The sequence below is a fragment of the Mastomys coucha genome, unplaced genomic scaffold (genome assembly GCF_008632895.1).
Source record: "Mastomys coucha isolate ucsf_1 unplaced genomic scaffold, UCSF_Mcou_1 pScaffold5, whole genome shotgun sequence".
Lineage (NCBI taxonomy): Eukaryota > Metazoa > Chordata > Mammalia > Rodentia > Muridae > Mastomys > Mastomys coucha.
The window spans coordinates 71,140,157-71,158,665 of NW_022196911.1; the positions used below are offsets into that span (position 1 = coordinate 71,140,157).

General features: G+C 51.4%; 2 protein-coding genes across 11 annotated transcripts in view; both read left to right on the forward strand.

The window, feature by feature from the left end:
- Scarf1 (scavenger receptor class F member 1) overlaps positions 1-4,811 on the forward strand; it is a 13,198-nt gene extending 8,387 nt beyond the window's left edge. The window contains exons 9-11 of one of the 2 annotated variants that reach the window (XM_031350898.1): positions 1,191-1,312; positions 1,407-1,556; positions 2,863-4,811. In XM_031350898.1, the coding sequence (XP_031206758.1) occupies positions 1,191-1,312; positions 1,407-1,556; positions 2,863-3,686 (1,096 nt within the window). In that variant the 3' untranslated portion in view covers positions 3,687-4,811. The remainder of the gene's footprint in view (positions 1-1,190; positions 1,313-1,406; positions 1,557-2,862) is intronic. The other variant, XM_031350899.1, reaches the window with a different exon arrangement.
- A 1,904-nt stretch (positions 4,812-6,715) lies between these two features.
- The window catches only part of Slc43a2 (solute carrier family 43 member 2), a 43,760-nt gene continuing 31,966 nt past the window's right edge, over positions 6,716-18,509 (forward strand). For 2 of the 9 annotated variants that reach the window (XM_031352147.1, XM_031352148.1), the window contains exons 1-2: positions 8,055-8,282; positions 8,672-8,873. In XM_031352147.1, coding sequence (XP_031208007.1) covers positions 8,133-8,282; positions 8,672-8,873 — 352 coding nt within the window. In that variant the 5' untranslated portion in view covers positions 8,055-8,132. Of the gene's footprint in view, positions 6,984-7,082; positions 7,159-7,320; positions 7,477-7,722; positions 7,834-8,054; positions 8,480-8,671; positions 8,874-18,509 lie in introns of those variants that run through there. The other 7 variants (XM_031352156.1, XM_031352155.1, XM_031352154.1 and 4 more) reach the window with 7 other exon arrangements.

The following is an 18,509-nucleotide window of genomic DNA, read 5'->3' on the forward strand; positions in this document are numbered from 1 at the left end:
TCCCAAGTGCTGGGATTAAAGGTGTGCGCCACCACTGTGAGAATGTGTTCTTCTTCACATCTCTTGGTCTCTTGGACACACCACATCATGAAAGTCTGGAACAGGGAATGTGAACAGGGAATGGAGGGTTCATTTCTTCAACGTACAAAGATGCTGAGGCTCATGGGGTCTCAGCTGCTCTGGGCTCACACGGAGCTTTTTGGATTCTCTGCCCAGTGCTCTTTCTCCATTATGCTAGGCATATGCTTATGCTAAGCAAGGGCTCTACTACTGAGCTCACCCTCAGCCTTGTTTGTTTGCTTGCTTTTTGACAAAATACCTCACCATGTAGCTCAGGCTGTTGTGAAGTGAATATCTTCATGCCTCAGCCCCTCGAGTGCTAAGATTCAGGGAATGTGCCACCATACTAGACCCCCATCCTTGATTCTGTGCACTGCACTGTGGGGCATTCATAATGAGCAAATAGCCTGGGGGTGAGGAAGTAGCCCACCTCCTACCCTCCGGAGGAAGAGGCCTTGTCCAGAGGCTGTCAGAGAACTCTGACAAAAGGTTGCTCCAGTGAGCTAGTGCTGAAGAGTGGGATCCTGCTAGGATGAGAGTCCTAAGAGGTATATTTTTGAGAACCCAGTGCAGGTATCTAGCTAGGATGAGAGTCCTAAGAGGTATATTTTTGAGAACCCAGTGCAGGTATCTAGTATGAGTACTTGGTTCTGGGCCGTGCCAAACCTTCTGTCAGATTTACAACTGAGGCCAAGAAAAGTAAAATCAGAGCCGACGACGTGGTTACCCAAACCTGCCTGGCTCTGTCTAAGAACAGCGGTTCTCCACCTTCCTAATGCTGTGTGACCCTTTGATATGGTTCCTCCTGTTATGGTGGCACTCCCTGCCCCAACCCTAAAATGATTTCCGTTGCCATCTCACAACTGTAATTCTGCTACTGTTATGAATTATAATGCAAATAGTTTTGGACATAGAAGTTTACCGAAGGGATTGTGGCCTACAGGTTCCACGCTCTGGAAGTTCTGTTGCCTTCTGTGACTTAGATTTTGGACTCCGTGGTTTGGATTTTATTCTGTCATCAGTGTGCAGGGCCACCCAAGTAGATGTAGTCACCTGACACATCCTGCCAGTCTGACATGGGTTGCCTAAATCTCGTACACTGATCACCCTCTCTTTGCCACCCTCTTCAGGCCTGAGAGGAATGGAGCTGCCTTTTTCAGAATGAAGCAGCAGGTGTGGGGGGCCCTCACCAACCTGGGCTCGGCACTGCCCTGTGGCTCCCTCAGTAACTACAAGCTACCCTGGGTAACAGGTAAGTGGGCACTGGGGATCAGGGTCAGGAGTCTAGCGCTAAGATGGGACAAGGCTTTCCACAAGGCCCCGCGCCTGACCTGCAATCCCTGCAGTTTCTCACCATGATCCGGAGGTCCCCTTCAACCACAGCTTCATCGAGCCGCCCTCGGCCGGCTGGGCCTCTGAAGACTCCTTTTCTTCTGATCCTGACTCTGGGGAAGAGGACGAAACCCATGTCTACTTTACGCCGCCGCCTCGAGAAGGTATCCCCAAACATCTTGCTCAGCCCAGGAAGCCTTGCCCATCACAGTGGCACTTTCCGTGTTCCTTTGGCAGATGTCTGCCTGTGCTTATTTCCTACCACTTGCAGTTTCTGGCTCTGAGAACAAGTTCAGAACAAAGGAGCATCCTGTCCTCACCAAGCTTTAGTGAGCAGTAAAAAGGATAGTGTCATTCTGGGTACAGTGGCACATGCCTTTAATCCCAGCATTTGGGAGACAGAGGCAGGATCTTTGTGGAGGTTGAGTTTGAGGCCGGCTTGATCTACATCATGAGCTCCAGGAGAGGCAGGAGTATGTAAAGAGGCCCTGTCGATAGATAGATAGATAGATAGATAGATAGATAGATAGATAGATAGATAGGTAGGTAGGTAGATAGATAGATAGATAGATAGATAGATAGATAGATAGATAGATTAAAAAATATATCACCTGACAATAGAGGACAGAATGGGTCATCACTGCTAAAATTCCTTCTCAGGGGGAGACATAAGCAACCTCTACCCCTTCTAAAACAAAGGTCCCAACAACAGAGGCACGATGCCACCAAAGCTCATTCTGGGAACCAATGAGTTTATTAGGTTTTCATGTAGAGCATAGGTGAAGGGTTATTTACAGGGTGTAGGTACTTCTCCCTGCAATAGGCCATATCTAGAAAGCCTTTACCCATAGGGATGTAGGCTTACCCAGCCACATGATGGAGCCCTCCTCTCCTGCATATTCTGCAGCTTATATAGTCTAGCTGCTCCCCAGAGGCCTCATGCAATTAAGGTAGAGTTGCATACAGCAGGTGGTAGGGAGGGCTGGAGGCTCAGGTAAAGTGTCTCTTAACCCATTCCCTCCAGCACGGGTGTGAACAGTCAGCAAGTGCACAGGTGAACAACTCCAACATGGTAGTTGCTTGGCTCAGAGGACAGCCACAGCTGTCATGCTGTAGTGGTGGCATGCAAACAGAAAGGAGGGACTCCGAAGCTACCCATGCCTGTGGGCTAACCGGGGTTAAGGAATGTGCCTGTTAGTAATAGCTCTGTCCAGTGTAGCTGAATCTGTAGGAATTGGCCAAGCGAAAATTAGGCAGCAGTGATGGTATTTTGGATAAAATGCAGTGTGCAAGTGGCTCAAAGCAAGGAGGGGTAAAGAGAAAAGAGCGAAGGAGAGGTTTCTACTCCACCAGCCTCTCCCCTACTCCACTCATCCCTGCCACATCTTGCAGCCTCTGGGAAGATTCTGCACCCCAGGTAGATTAGAGCTGTGTACCCAGCCAAAGCTCCTCTCTTTTCTCCTCTGCCAGAGATGGTCCCTATGGCCCAAGAAGAATCACCAGAAGCCAGCCTTCCTGGAGGCCCCTTCCCTCCCCCCGAGGACGCTTCCACGCCATTCCCTATCCCACGCACCTCCAGCCTGGCCAGAGCTAAGAGGCCATCCGTTTCCTTTGCTGAAGGCACTAGGTTTGCAACACAGAATGGCCGAAGCTCCGGGGATCTCTCCAGCCCCATACGAAAACCCAAGAGGCTCTCCAGAGGTGCTCAGCCGCATCCTGAAGGTAAAGAGGTGGAGGAGCCTACGGGCCCAGAGCAAGCAAACACAGAGGAGGATGTTCCTACAGCCACAAGCTCTGGAGATGCTGCCGCTAGTCACGGCCAACTTCCACCTGGTAGCCGGACGGTGGCTGAGTGTGTGGAAACCACTGATAGAGGCATCCAGGAGAACTCGGAGTCTGTGGCCACTATCTATATGCTGGCAGGGACACCCCAGAAACCCGACGGCCCTGTCTGGTCTGTCTTTCGTCGTTTGGGAAACCATCAGAAAGATCAGGCGGTGCCCAAGGTAAAGAGTGCCATCCCTAAGCCTTTGCGCCGATCTCTGGTTCGGAACCAAGCCAGCTCTGGCTCAGCTCCAGGTGCCATGCTCTCCGGGGCCATGGAATCCACTGCAGTTAGGCCAGAGGAAACATCCAGAGGTCTGGGAGACGGCATTGAGAGTGTAGGGACCATCCAGGAACCAGATGCTGGAAGCAGTTCCCCAGAACACGGTTCCCAGAAGCAGGCTGAAGAGGCGCAGGAGGAGCCCCTGTATGAGAATGTTGTGCCTATGTCCGTGCCACCGCAGCACTGAGGACCTCGAGTTTGGTGAGTGGGAAGACTGTGGACAGGGATGCAGGGAGAGCAGGATGCTGAAGCTGCCATGGACCAGATTGGGCTTTGCGCCTGGAAATGATGCCAAAGCTGTGACAGACTAAACAGAAACTCTGCCCTGGAAGAGGCAAGGGTTGGAGGCCAGCTGGCTGTGGGTCTGGCCCTGGCAGTGTCCCCAGGTGGGACTGGAAGGCCTAAGTGGAGACCCTGTGTAATAAGGTCAGAGGAAGGAGGAGCGGGCTACAGGGCTTGTCTTCTGTTGTCCTGGGTTCTGTACCGAGACTATTCTGTCATTTCAGAACATTTTTTTTTTCTGAAATGGAAAACAACCTAAATGTTGGATGATAATGATTGATTAAACAAATTATTTCTTTTAGAAAATTTATTAATTTATTAATGTGGGGGGAGGGCATGTACCACGACCTGCAGGTGGAGGTCAGGGGCCAATTCTTGGTGGTTTCTTCATTACCTCATGAGTCTGGGGCCAACTGGAGCCTGTGACCTAAGTGCTCCTAACCCCTGGGCCATCTCACTAGCCGTCCTTTGTTGAGGCAGGGTCTCTGTTACAGCCTGAGCTGCTCTCAGATGTGTTCTGTGGCTGAGAATGCCCATGAGTTTATGATCCTCTTGTCTCTACTTCCCAAGTGCTGGCCTGAACCACCTGAGTTGTCTGTTTTCATAGGGCTCCATGCATGGTTAGGCAAGCATGCTACCAACTGAGCTACACATCAGCTCAGCCGAACAAGATATTTCTTACGGTTGGTTTCTACACAGTAGCTAGATCCGTTATTTAATAATATTTGCTAGGCGGATCTGGAGAGATGGCTCGGTAGGTGAGAGCACTGACTGCTCCTGGGTGGGCAAGAGCACTGACTCTCCTCCAGAGGAGCTGGGTTTTGTTCCCAGCAACCCTGGCCTCTTGAGGACATCAGGCATGAAGTGGCTTACAGAACACTCATGCCTGCTCTGTGTTCTCTAACCTGTTAGTGACTTTATATCTTCACATACCAAGTTCTTAAATCTTTAAATGTATTTCATATGTGTGTTTTGCATGCACTCATGTACATAAAATCAATCTTAAAAAATAAAATAAGGAAGAGAAGGGTTTTTTGTTTAAGTTTTATTTATTTATTTCATGTATGTGAGTATACTGTCACTGTCTTCAGACACCCCAGAAGAAGGCGTCGGATCCCATTACAGATGGTTGTGAGCCACCATGTGGTTGCTGGGGATTGAACTCAGGACCTCTGGAAGAGTAGTCAGTGCTCTTAACTGCTGAGCCATCTCTTCAGCCCCTTTCTTTTTTTCTTTTTCTTTAAAGTTTTATTTATTTTTATTTTTTATTTATTTTTTGGTTTTTTTGAGACAGGGTTCCTCAGTATAGCCCTGGCTGTCCTGGAACTCACTCTGTAGACCAGGCTGGCCTCAAACTCAGAAATCCACCTGCCTCTGTCTCCCAAGTGCTGGGATTAAAGGCATGTGCCACCACTGCCCTGCAAAGTTTTTTTTTTTTTAAAGATTTATTTCATATATGTGAGTACACTGTCGCTGTCTTCAGACACACCAGAAGAGGGCATTGGATCTCCATTACAGGTGATTGCTGGGAACTGAACTCAGGACTTCTGGAAGGGCAGTAATGCTCTTAACTGCTGAGCCATCTCTCCAGCCCATGGAGTAGTAGTTTCATCTCAACAGTGACTTCTTGTTTCATTTGAACAAACCACCTAACTTCTCCGTTTTTCATCTGGAATGTAAGGATAATGGCTATATCCAGGGCAGTTGTAGGGATGGAGTGGCACAGGGTAAAAGCACCTAGTGTTACTTTAGCTATCAACAAAAGGCAGTTATCATTGATCCTCCCACCATCCTTCCAGCACCCCGTGATCTTCTGTCCTTGATCCTGGTGCTTTTCACTTGCTTGTGTTTTCCTTCCCAGACTCATACTGGGCACCTAGGACTAAGGAAACTCTGCCCCCAAGGAATTCAGAGCCAGTGGAAAATGGGGATACATATTATAAGGCATTGCAGTCAGCAGACAAAGAAAGCAAAAGGCAATATGGAGAGTGGCTAGGGAAGGCTTCCCAAAGAAGGCGCTGCCCAAGAAAGGGCCACTAGTGAGAGCAGCACAAAGCCAGAACCACATCGATTCCACAGGAAGGGAGCATCCAGGACCAGGGAGGAGGAAAAGGCTGCCGTGTAGGAAGCAGCATGTCCCAGTCAGTTGGGGAACTGGAAGAACAAAGTAGAGGTTTATCAAGGTCAGGTTTACATTTCCCACAATTCACTGCGGAGTAGATATGTGATGCAGAGATTGCTGGATGAGTAGTTGTGTCCCAGGAACAGAAATGGGTAGATAAGATAAACAGGACACCAGGTTATACTGGTGCAGTGGGGTCAGGGGAAGGGGAAGACTCAGATAGCCTAACTATTCTGTTAAGTTCACAAGGTCTAACACCATTAGATATTAGCTTAGTAGGGTGCCTTTGAAACCCCTAGCACTAGGAGGCAGAGGCTAGCCTGATCTACTAGCTAGAAGTGAGTTCTAGGATAGCCAGAGCTACATAGTGAAATCCTGTTTCAACACCTCCCGACAGACAGACAGACAGGTACACACACACACACACACACATCTGAGGGAGAAGGGAGCCACAATTTTATGGGGGGGGAGGGTTGAAACATTTTAGGTATATGTCTGGGGAAGGTCCTCAGGCAGATTTCTTAGGTAAAGAACTGAAGGACTTAATTTATTGGTAGGTGGTAGGTCCAATTTGGAGCTTATGAGATTCTGCACGGTAGATGATCAGGCCCCAAACCCACCAGCAAAGCCTAGACCAAGGCTGGGAGAGCATGCACTAGCAAGATGGCTAGCGAAGGTTCTGGGCACCAGAGGGCGCGCTCGAGCTGAGGGAAGCTGAGCCAGGTGGCTGGGGACTCCCTCAGCCCTAAAGCCGGCTCTTGAAGTGTGGAGAATCTGAGGGATACCGAGTGTTTTCTGAGGGTAGGCTAGTGCCTCTAGTCAGGGAGACTCAGCCGGACAGCTAAATCTTTCGAGCTGAGGCTCCATACCCCGTCCAGACAGGTCCTCAGAGCAGCTCCGCTCCGCTGATGATACAGAAAGGACTGAGTGAGCTCTTTAGACCCCTAGCGATCTATCGCGCTCTCCAAAGCCAGACTTAAGACTAGGTGCTCGGGATTGCTCGCAGCATGAAGGTTGGAAGAGAGAGTGTGCCAGCTACATGAAAGAGTCGTTTGAGAAAGGAGGGCAGGGCATTCCAAGGTGACCGACCTGAACACTGACCGGTCTCTGAGGGCACCGAGAAAAGAGGGCACGGGATGGGGATGGTGACGTCTGAATGGAGGACCAGGGGCGTCTCAGTCCGAAATTCTGACTACAGATCCTTAAGGGACATTGATTAAAGACCAGGCAGGAGGCACCTGTGGGCAAGGACCCGGTGAGTCAGGAGATCTAGCAGGGATGCGGTAAAGATGCCAGGACCTGGGTCGGGGTGTTCTGATACCCGTAGACAGTGCCTGGATAGGACCACGGGGACTAGGCGGCGAGCAACCCGGACACAAAGCCCAAGGAGCGGGCCGGGAAACACAGCACAAAAGGGCGGCAATAGCCTGCGGAGCTGGAGCATCCGGCCCTGGGTCTCTCCGGGCGAGAACGGTGGTCTATCCTGCGGGCCGAACCGCACGGTGCTGGAGCCCAGCTCGCTGTGGACCAATACTCCCTGAAACGCTGAGCCAAGAACTTGACATGGAAGAGGGTAACGCGAAGGGCGTGGGGCGATACCCGCGGGGTCACCGGGTCGAGGGGCACTCTAGTTTGACTGGGTAGAGCTGGGCCTGCCCGAGCCGCCCCCTAGCCCCCCCATTCCTCTTGTTTGTCTCCAAGTCCGGCCGGAACCGGCTTCTGCTCGCCGGGGGGCGGGCGGGTAGCTGCTGATTGGCCAACGCCTGTTTCCAACCCCACTCAGCCAATCCACGGGCAGCAGTGTTTTTCATCTTAGGATAGGAATAAAAGGGCTGGAAATAAAGGGGACAGAAAAGGCGCCGGGCGGGCCCGACACACACTGGTAGGAGCTGGGTGAGCTGGACTCCCAGGATCCGGGCCTCAGCCGAGGGTGCGAGAACCTGAAGCTGCTCGCAGGCAGGGCTTAGAGGGAAAGTGCTTGCTTCTCAGAGGGACGACACCGGGAGGGAGACGGGACGGAAAGAACGAGGAGGAGGACAGACGGACGGGATCCGCTTCTATGGGAACGGGCTAATTGCCGGGGTAACAGCCCGGCACGGGGGTCGCGCGGTTGGCTCGCGCCGCCGGTTTGAACCGGCTTCGCCTCTCCCATGCGGGGTTCGCGTGGCGGTAGCGCCTAGCGACCTCAACACTAGCCAATGGCGCGGCAGTTCCTGTGCGGTCCCGCCAATGAAAGCGCCGTGGGCGGGCCGTTCCGGGGCTCCCTGTGCTGATTCTGTGGTTGAAGGAACAAGCTCTAAGGAAGGGTCTCGAGTGCGGGCGGGAGGGAGCCTGTCAGGGTCCCTGGGAGTGGCAGCTCTCAGGTGTGCTTCTGCTCAGGTGACCTTACTGCGAACTGCCTCCCTTTCCGGCCCCCCACCCCCAAGTAGCTGTTCGGTCTTGCTTGGGATCAGGACCAGCTCCACGTCCTTGAGTATATATTAGCCCTTTTCTAGCTGCCATGCCTCAGTTTACCTCCGAGTGAGCTAAGGGAGAAACCTTTCCTCTTGGCCAGCGGGGCTCTACTGTGGCCTAAGGTAGAGGTACCAGGCAGCTGCGGGTTCGGGGTGGCCCAGGTCCCTGACAGGGCTAGGGTTCTCTTCTTTGGCGGCGTGCACCTATAGCCTGGGCTGCAAGGGGCTGACAGGCTAGTCGCTGTGCTCCAGCGGCCACACGGGTTGGGTAGAGCCACCGCTGAAGCCACCGCTGAAGCTGAGGTCTGCGCGCAGGTGTCTGCAGAGCCAGGAGCCCGGCCACCGCCACACCGCACCATGGCGCCCACCCTGGCCACTGCCCATCGGCGCCGCTGGTGGATGGCCTGCACCGCTGTGTTGGAAAACCTCCTCTTCTCGGCAGTCCTCCTGGGCTGGGGTTCGCTGCTCATCATGCTCAAGTCGGAGGGCTTTTACTCCTACCTGTGTACGAAGCCAGGTGAGATGGGCTTCTCGGTCAGGGGCAGGTTTGCTGGAGTGGGTCTTTGGGAGATGGCGGTTGGTGGTGAAGATGTAAGCCAGCTATGCCTGCTTGCTGCACAGCGCCTCTAAGTGCCAAAAAAAGCCCATTTGATCCTCATCCAGCTCTCTGGGTGCATATCATTATCATCGTCCCTGTTTGTGGATGGAGAAACTGAGGCTGGGACGAGTCTTCTTCCATTTGCCCAAGCTGCAGACTGAATAGACCGATAGACTCCTGCGTGCATTCAGGAACGTAGCTGGCCTTCTGGTCTTCCAGGGCCTGCAGCATTGCTTGCCTTGCAATAAGCATGTGTAAGAAAGAGGAACTCTCATAGGCCGGGGTGCAGCAAGAGAGAGGAAGTGGCTTCGCCTCCACCCGTAGGAAGAAGGTTCATCGAGATCTGCATGTTTTTAAGTCAGGCCATTATGGAGTCTCCTTAAAGGCTTGCCTGCCAAGATATAATTTCTTGTCTATTTTTGCTGCTTTATGATTCTCCAAAGGCCATTTCCTCTCCTGAACTGTGAGAACATCTCAGTGGCTTTCAAAACATAGTAGGGAGGAAGAGGAAAGGAGACGGTGGTGAGAGGATGCTCCATCGCTCCAGTGAGGACTGAAGGCAGGCTGAGGCCGGCCCACACTACCTCCACCCTCCCTTCCACTCCTGCCTTCCCACCCTGGTTGCTGTAGCTTAGTAGGGTCCATCGGTAGGGCTGAGTCAGCCGCTGTCCTCTCCCCTTCTTAGGCATCCTTGCTAAGAATTGCTTCTGGTCTTTGTCTCTTGCCTATGCCCCACCCTGTACCTCAGTCTTGTTTGATGGAGCTGGCCCAGGCTTGACTCTAGGTCACTGCTGGCATGCTTTGTTACTTCTGGGGTTCTATTCTCTTACTTTTTTACTTTAAATTTTTTCTTACATTTATTTATTCATTTATGGGGGGACAGAAGTGTGGATGGCAGAGGACTACTTTTGATTGTTGACACTCTTTTTTCCACTCTGTGAGTTCATGAGGTCAAACTCGGGTTGACAGACTTGGTGGCAAGTGGTTCAACACCCTGAGTGTGTCACCTCTAAGACGTGGGTTTGCTATTTATTTTATTCTATTTTCAAAATAGGATTTCCCTGTGTAGCCCTGTCTGTCCTGGAACTCGCTCTGTAGACCAGGCTTGCCTCAAACTCAAGGGTCCATCTGCCTCTCTGTCTGCCTCCTGAGTCCTGGGATCAAAGGCGTGCGCCATGATTGTCGGGCTCCAAAGATTTCTCCTTTGTAAGTTAGTTTGGTCTTGTTTTCTTGACGCAGGATCTTGCTGTGTAGCCCAGGCTAGCCTTTAATTTGTAATCATTTCATCTCATTCTCCTGAGTGATGGGCTGACAAGCCTGTTCTACCTCACCCAGCCTCTCATTCTTAGCAAGAAGGGAAAGCTTCGGACCCACTCACTCCCACTGCCTGGACCTGAGTCAGTCTGCCTTCACTTCCCTTCTCTGATCTGCCCCAGAGGATCCTTGGTGTACAGAGCAGGAGAGGGTGAAGGCTCGAGAAAGGGAGGGATCAAAGGCCACCTGGGAGAGGGCGGAAAGCCTATCATTTATAACCAACCTTTAGCCTTTAACACTCAAAAATATTTCCTAATAGCCTAAGGGTTCTTGGCAGGTCTTTCCCCACATCAGCAAGAAATCTTGAGAGACTAAGAAGCAGACCTTGTTCCCTGACCAAGCTTTCTGTTTTGCTTCAGGGATGTCAGGAGATTAAAGGCCCCTCTAAAAGGAACAGGTGGGAGTGTTGGCTCTTTCTTCTCCCTTTGTTGCAGGATACACTGGGGATTTAAAAAAAAAAAAAAGGAAAAAAAATCATCAGCCCCAGGCAAAACTTTTAGTACCTCATCCTGAGGTCAGATTTTCTTCTCTTTTTTTCTGATTCATGGCACTGGTGACATCAGCTTGTCCACTTTTATACAATTTCTCCTGATGATATGGGCACCCTGGGGCTGGAATCTGTTTTCCTGAGGAACCCCCCCCCTCGTCTCTGTCCTTTGGGTGAGGGGCGCCTGGGATTGTGTCTGCCCCCCCCCCCCCCCCCCCCCCCCCCCCCCCCCCGCCCTCCCCCCTCCCGCAGCGTGCTGAGTTGGTGTTTAAGCCCTTGAGAGACTTGACAGGTCACTCCTAGAAACCAGAGTGAAGGGGAAAGGGTCAGGATCATGGGTTGAACATCAACTTCTTATCCCGTGCCTTTGCTCCTGTGTCTGATTTTGGTTTTTCTGATTATCTGGCAAACTCGCTGACCTAGCATCCTCAGCGGGAAAGCCTGCTGATTCCGCACGCTTATCTCTCCAGCCTCCTTGCTTTGTGGAGTCCCGGGAACCTGTTGACGTTTGGGGACAGAAACCTCTGCGCTTCCTTGACTGGGAGTGTCTGGTAAAGCTAAGGTCAAGGTTTGCAGTGTGGCCTGACATCGACATCCCTGGTGGATGGCTGAGTTGATCGCTTTAGGCCTTTAAAGAGCTGACCTGCATACAGCTGATTGAGAGTCGAATGTCTCAGCTTTTTGTTGTCTTTAAGATTGATGGCGTGAATTTGTTCCCCAAAAGAAATTTGCCTGAACCTGTTGAAAGGTTTGGGACTGTAGCCAGAATCTGGCTACAGACTCAGTGTTGGGTTCCAGTTTGGTGATGTGGAAAAAGAAAGGAATCCCTTACCTCTCTGTGGCCCAGCACAGTTTCCTCTGCTCTTTTTCGTCTCATGGACAGGGATTCGGAGCTGGGCCTGGTCATGTCTTGAGTTTTGGATAATGTACTCCTGGTAATGACAACTAGAGACCTCTCTTGTCCTCCTGGTGTGGACAGTTGAGTGTGTAGTCTGAGAAGAGTGGGGCCTTCCCAAGCTGAGTCCCTTAGCCTCTGTATGACCACCATAGAATTCACCTGACATGACCTCTTTCCTTTTATTTATTTTTTTAAAATTTTTTGATGGATTGGGTTTTTTTGGGTTTGGTGGGTTTTTGTTTTTGTTTTTGTTTGTTTTGTTTTGGTTTTTTTGAGACAGGGTTTCTCTGTGTAGCCCGGCTGTCCTGGAACTCACTCTGCAGACCAGGCTGGCCTTGAACTCAAAAATCCGCTTGCCTCTACCTCCCAAGTGCTGGAATTAAAGGTGTGTGCCACCACTGACTGCCTGGCAGGTTTTTGTTTTTGAGATAGAGTTTCATCATATAACCCTGGCTGGCCTGGGCCTGGGATTCCCTGTGTCAATCCACTTGCCTCTGCCTCTGTGAGCCTGGAGTTGGGGTGGGGGAAGTAGAGGATGGGAATAAGACCAGGGGATCTGGTTGTGCCCAAGTGGGAGGCCTCCCTAAACTTAAGACACAAGCCTAGAAGGTAATGAGGGGTGAGCTGGTGTCAGGAGAGAGCCAGAGTAGGATACACCTACAGCTCAGAGAGAAAGACAGAAAGGACTGGTGCAAAAGGGAGCTAATGACTGGGTGTGTGGAAGGGCTGGGGGCCAAGGAAAATTGGATTTTATTCTCAAGGAGGGAAAGAAGCCAGGGAGGCAGAGGACTGCCAGAATCCAGTGAACTTCTCAGAGGCTTTTGAGAACGGCTGAGGGCTTGCTCCATGCTGGATGTGAATGTGGGTGGACTGACGACTGAAGACAAAGCTCTGGGGCTCCTGCTAGACTTTAGTCTAGCACTGAACAGGAAGGTGGGCCCCCGCTATGTGTGTACATGTGAATGTTCTACATCTATGGACACGTGTGTATGTGCAAGTCAGTGCCAGGATCCTTCCTCGGTCCTCTCTAGTCCCCACTTCCATCTCCCCACCTCAGAGAGGGTTTCTCTGTGTGTTCTTGGCTGGCCTGGAGCTAGCTCTATAGACAGGGCTGGCTTTGAACTCACAGAAATCTGCCTGCCTCTGCCCCTGAGTACTGGGATTAAAGGCGTGTGCCACCATCGCCTGCTCCGTGTGCACTTTTACTTATTGAGGCAGGGTCTCTTATAGAGCCCAGAGCTCACAGCTTTTCCATGGGCTCTGGGGATCAGATGCATAGAGAGTGCTTTATTCTCCTGCTTCAGTTCTGTGTTCCTGGCCCTCACAGTCAGTACCTGGTAGGACCTCTCACCCTGACAAGAAGCAAGACCCTCACCTCTGGAGGACTCACTGTGTAGACCAGGCTGGCCTTGAACTGCCTCAGCCTCTGGAATGCAGTGATTACAGTTGTGAACCACTTCCCTGGACTTGTTTTAACTTCTTCCACCTGTTTGTTTTTTATTTATTTATTTTTTCAGTGCTAGGGATCAAACGCAGGGCTTCACACATGCCGGTTCTACCACTTAGCTACACCTTTATTTAGCTCACCCCTAGTTTATTTTGAATTCAGAAAAAGTCCAAAAGAAACAGTAAGGGGACTAAAAGCTTGTACCCACAGCCTCTAAAAAAACCTTTCACAAAGCGTACCCTTGGCTGTCACCACCACCCTCACCCTCTCATGACCTGGTTTCCCTCCCTGACATCTGTCGGCCTATTTTGTCTTAGTGTCTCATGAAGGTCCTGTCTGCTAGGGTTGGCTTTCCATGCCTTTGTGAGAGAGCGGAGGGACGGCCCCATTCTCACCAGGCGATAGGAAGAGCCTCTGGTGTTACCCAACTCTTTCCCAGCTTTGTTCTCTCTAACCCGTGGGGACAAAGGACAGCACAGTCTTCATTTGAGCCAGGCTCCATAAGAGCTTCCACAAGATGCACACCTGTTCCATAATGCCATGTGCCGTGTGTGGAAAACAGGGTCAGACTGAGAGGGCACTGAGCGACTTGAGGAATGCCTACTACAGAACACAGTGGCCCGTGCTCACAGGCTGCCTGCAGGAGGCTGCTGCTGCTGGGACCTCTGAGGCCTGCCCAGCGGTACTCTGAGTCCTGCCTCCTGCTTGCTCTGTGGCTTAGGCGACCTCTCACCCACATCTCCCCTGCTGGGCTGACATGCTGCTTCCTGTTGCCGGATAGACTAAGGATGGAAGAGAGGCAAGGGGATGCTGGGGCAGGTACCCTCAGGAGGGCTGGCCAGGGGTCAGCACCATGGAGGGGGGAGGGGCTCAGTCACCAGCCAGAGAAAGGACTGCGAAGAAGCTTAGGGGGTGTCTCCATCTGTGTGCCTCTTTGTTTCCTTAGCACTAGCAGGGAAGTGTTGTGGAGTTCCCCACTCTCTTTGTTTGCCTGGGGTGAGAGGAGGACTCTCTCTGACCCTAGAGAAGTCAAGGGGAGCCCTGAGTGGGGTCACAGAACCCTCATGCCTCCTCTGCCTTCTCTGTTAAGATTTTGTTTGTGAGGGGGCCAACAGTACAGGGCATTGTTCTCCCTTCCTGGTTCTGGCTACACAGTCCCCTTCTCAGCACACTGGCACACCAGTTTCTTGCCTGTCTTCTTGTTTGCCCTCCCTGGCGGGGCTAGCCCGGGCTGCTCTGACCACTTCATACTGGAGGCACCTGTTTAATAAACAGGCTGGCCTGAGCTGAGTTGGCGCTGGCTGCACTCTAGACTGAGCAGGGGACGCCTTGGGGCTTGACATTTCCTAGTGTTGGTCCCTCTCCTGGCTTTCTGTGGCCAAGTGGGAGGAGAGAAGACAAGGAGCAGCCTGGGTGTGAGTGGGCACCTGTTGGGACTGAGATGACTTGCGTGGGCTAGGCTCCGGGAAGGTTCAGCTTTCTCCTGTGTAAGGACACTCTTAACGACCCAGAGAACCGAGGCCCTAACTAGTCCCCTAACTCCCGGGTCATTTGCTGAGCGACATCACTTTCGGAAGGCAAGTGAGCAGAGGCCTGGTGGCCCCGATGGCAGAGATTTAAGAAGAGATACTGGTGGCTTGAAGTACTGGTACCTGCTGCTGGGCATAGTGACTTTAGCATAAATGAAAGAAGGCTAGACACCCTCACTTCCGCCCCCAGGCCCTCCCCTCGGAAGCCCTGTGTCTAGTTACAGACTGAACAGACCATCACAGAACTTCAGATACCCGCCCTCATGTGCTTCTACCGTGTGAGGAGCCTGCCGGTGCCTTGGGATTTAATCTTAAATTACATTCAATTATTTGTATGTATGTATGTGTGTCTGTGTGTATATGTTCATGTGTGTGTGTGTGTGTGTGTGTGTCTCTGTGTGCATGTGTAAATGAGTATGAACCACATCGTGCATGTGGTAGTCAGTGAACAACTTGCAGGAGTTGGTTCTTTGCTTCCACTATAGGGTTCAGGGGACCAAACTCAAGTTGTCAGGCAGGCCTGGTGGCAAGTGCCTTTATCTGCTGACCCATATCACTGGCCCGTTTTAGGATTAGAAAAAAAAAAGTTACTTTATTTTTTTGGGTTTTTTTTTTTTGGTTTTTTTTTTTCGAGACGGGTTCTCTGTATAGCCCTGGCTGTCCTGGAACTCACTCTGTAGATCAGGCTGGCCTCAAACTCAGAAATCTGCCTGCCTCTGCCTCCCAAGTGCTGGGATTAAAGGCATGTGCCACCACTGCCTGGCAAGAAAAAAAATGTTTTAAGATTTATTTTATTTTATGTGTACAAATGTTTTGCTCAAATGTGTTTATGTACAGCACATTTGTACCTGGTGCCACTGGAGGTCAGAAGGAAGCACTGAATCCTCTGGAGCTAGAATTTCAGAGGTTGTGAGCTACTGTGTGGGTGCTGGGAACTGAACCTAAGTCCTCTGCAAGAGCAACAAGTGCTCTAACCACTGAGCCATCTCTCCAGCTCTTAGCATTTTATTTTTAGTACACTGCAGTGCTGAGAACTGAACCCAGGACCTGGCACTGTACCTCTGAGCCACATGCTACCCAGTGCCTTGGGATTTCATCCTCTGTTGACAGAAGCTGGACATGGTAGTGCAGGCCTCTAATCTCAGTACTCAGCAGGCAGAGGCAGGCAGATCCCTGAGTTCAAGGCCAGCCTGGTCTACAGAGCGAGTTCCAGGTCAACCAGGGCTACACAGAGAAACCCTCTAGAAAAACAAACAAAAAGAGTCATGGATGAACTCCAGGGGACTCTGTGGGAGAGTGCCTCTTAGTAGGCTGTACTGGCCTTGTGCCACCCCCACCCCCTCAAAAAAAAAAAAAACAAAAACCCTGCCTTCCTCCCCTATTGTGTCACCAGACAGCACTTGGGGCACTTGAAGTAACTGACTGCAGGCCCTTGGTGGCCACAGTCAGGTCTCTCAGGGGACAGAGTGCCTTCCTCCACCTGCCCACTGTATCTCATCTGTGCTGGCTCTCCCGTGCCTGTATGATGCCGAGGAGTGCTCATTGCTGGGCGGAGGCCCTGTCCCCCTACTGCAGGTCCAGTTCCTGTTCTGCTGGCAGGGCTGACACCGAAACCAGCCTCTCCCCTTCCAGGAGCTGCCTCACACCTGCCAGCCACAGCAACACACGGGACCAATGGGCTCGGAGAACCCTGTTTGCCACATGTTTTGGCTGTCAGTGTGGAGGATGTCTTGGAAAGGGGATTGAAGGTGGCAGGGGCAGGAATCTGGCCTGAAAGGTTTTGTTTGTGTGAGCCGGTCAGGCTGTTAGCCAGTGGCTCTGATCTCCCCAAATCCCTCTGTCTTCAGCTTGGTTCTGCATGTCCTATTTCCATACCCATCTTGATCCTTTTGGCCACTGGGATCTGGTTCGTTGATTCCACTCACTCAGTAAACAGCTAAGGTGGCCAGGGCCCACTGAGATAACGCTACACAGTCGCTAGAAGACAATCCCTAGCCTCAGACTCAGCCCAGGATGCAACTAAACACAGACCCAGACTGTCACATGCTGACCCTGCACTGTGCTCCTTGCCACTGTTGAGAAGCTGCTGCTCTTAAACCACCCCCATCTGAGCCCCAGTAAGGCTGGCACTAGCAAAAGCACACATTTGTTATTTGCCACATGCTCTGTATGCCTGTTGGGAGCTTTAGAATGCTGCCTGCTTTTTCTCATGACCGTCCCCAAAGCTCGAGAGGTGTATGCTATGGTCACATTGCGTCTGGTTCACAGATAGGGAAACCAACAGAGCCCGATCAAGTCACATTTCCAAGGATGTACAACAGGAAGCAGGGGAAGGGAAGTTAGAACCTGGAGGCAGGTCAGCCATTGTGGTCCCTGCAGGCCTCTAGTGCAGCTCAGAGGAGGTAGGCACATGTGGTTAGTCACCCCGAGTGCTTCCGGTTTCAGTTACCTTGAGTGACTCTGAGAGGCTCCAAGGGAGCTGGGGTTTGTAGACCTCAGCTGAGCTGCCCTGGCTGCCAGAGGGCTGCACCTGGGAGGGATGGAGGGAGGCAGTCTGAGGAAGAGTGTCTTTGGCTCTTTGGTGGAGTCTCAAAGCTAATCAGTAAGCTTGGTTCTGCAGGATTACTCAGCATCACTCACTTAAAGTAGTCCCATTCGGGTTCCCAGCGTGTCCCCCACCCTTCCTCCTGCCAGTGCAGGACTTCTCCTTGCGTAGTTTTGACCCTGGCTGAACTTTGGTGGGGGCACTTATGTGCAAGGTATGGCTGACACAGCAGGCAATGGGTGTCATCTTGGGAGGGGGTGGCCAGTAAGAGCAGTAAGAGAGGTGCCGGTCCGTAAATCAAAGAAAATAACTCTGTGCCATTAACAAAACAAAACAAAACAAAATCGGCAGGGCTGGACAGTGGGCAGTGATGGCACATGCCTTCAATCCCAGCACTTGGGAGGCAGAGGCAAGTGGATTTCTGAGTTCAAGGCCAGCCTGGTCTACAGAGTGAGTTCCAGGACAGCCAGGGCTATACAGAGAAACCCTGTCTTGAAAAAAACAAAACAAAAAAACCAAAACAACAACAACAACAAAAAACCTCAGGCAGGGGTGTATCTGAGTGATAGGTAGCTTGCCTTATATACATGCAGACCTGAGTTCAATCCCCACTCCCTCAAAAACAGGGCAGGAACTCCAATCCTTTGGTTCTGACTTACAGTATATGGTGATGGGAAATGCTGCGATTGGGAAGTACAGGCTCAATAAGTCAGCCCAGATTGGCTGAGGAAGAACCTGGAGAGACCAGCACCTTGTCTTTCCAAGTCCTTCTTTATACTGGCTGTGTGTATTTCTGTGGACAGAGAACTGAGAATGTTTGAGACCATCTGTGGCTCCACAGCCAAAGCTAGACCTTGAGCTGCTGTTACTGGGTGTAGAGTATAGGATACTCCAGAATGGAAATCACACTGGCCTTGAACTCTTGGAGATCCATCCCAAGTGCTGGGATTTAAGGCATACACCTCCACCACCTGGCAGAAATCCCATTATTTTTTGAGACAAGGTCTCACTCTGGAGCCCAGGTGGCCTTGTGTATGTGTGCATGGGTGTGCCCACTGCATGTATGTATGTGAATGTATGTACATAAACATGTGGAGATAGCCCTAGGTGTTGTTCCTCTGGGAGCCATCCACCTTGGATTTGTTTGTCTGTTTGTTTTGTTTGAGACAGAATCTCTCACTAGCCTAGCATTTGCCAAGTAAGGTTAGGCTGGCCGACCACCGACAGCCAAGGATCCATTTTTCTCCATCTCCTCCACTCAACACCATGCTCTCTTCTCTTCTCTTCTCTTCTCTTCTCTTCTCTTCTCTTCTCTTCTCTTCTCTTCTCTTCTCT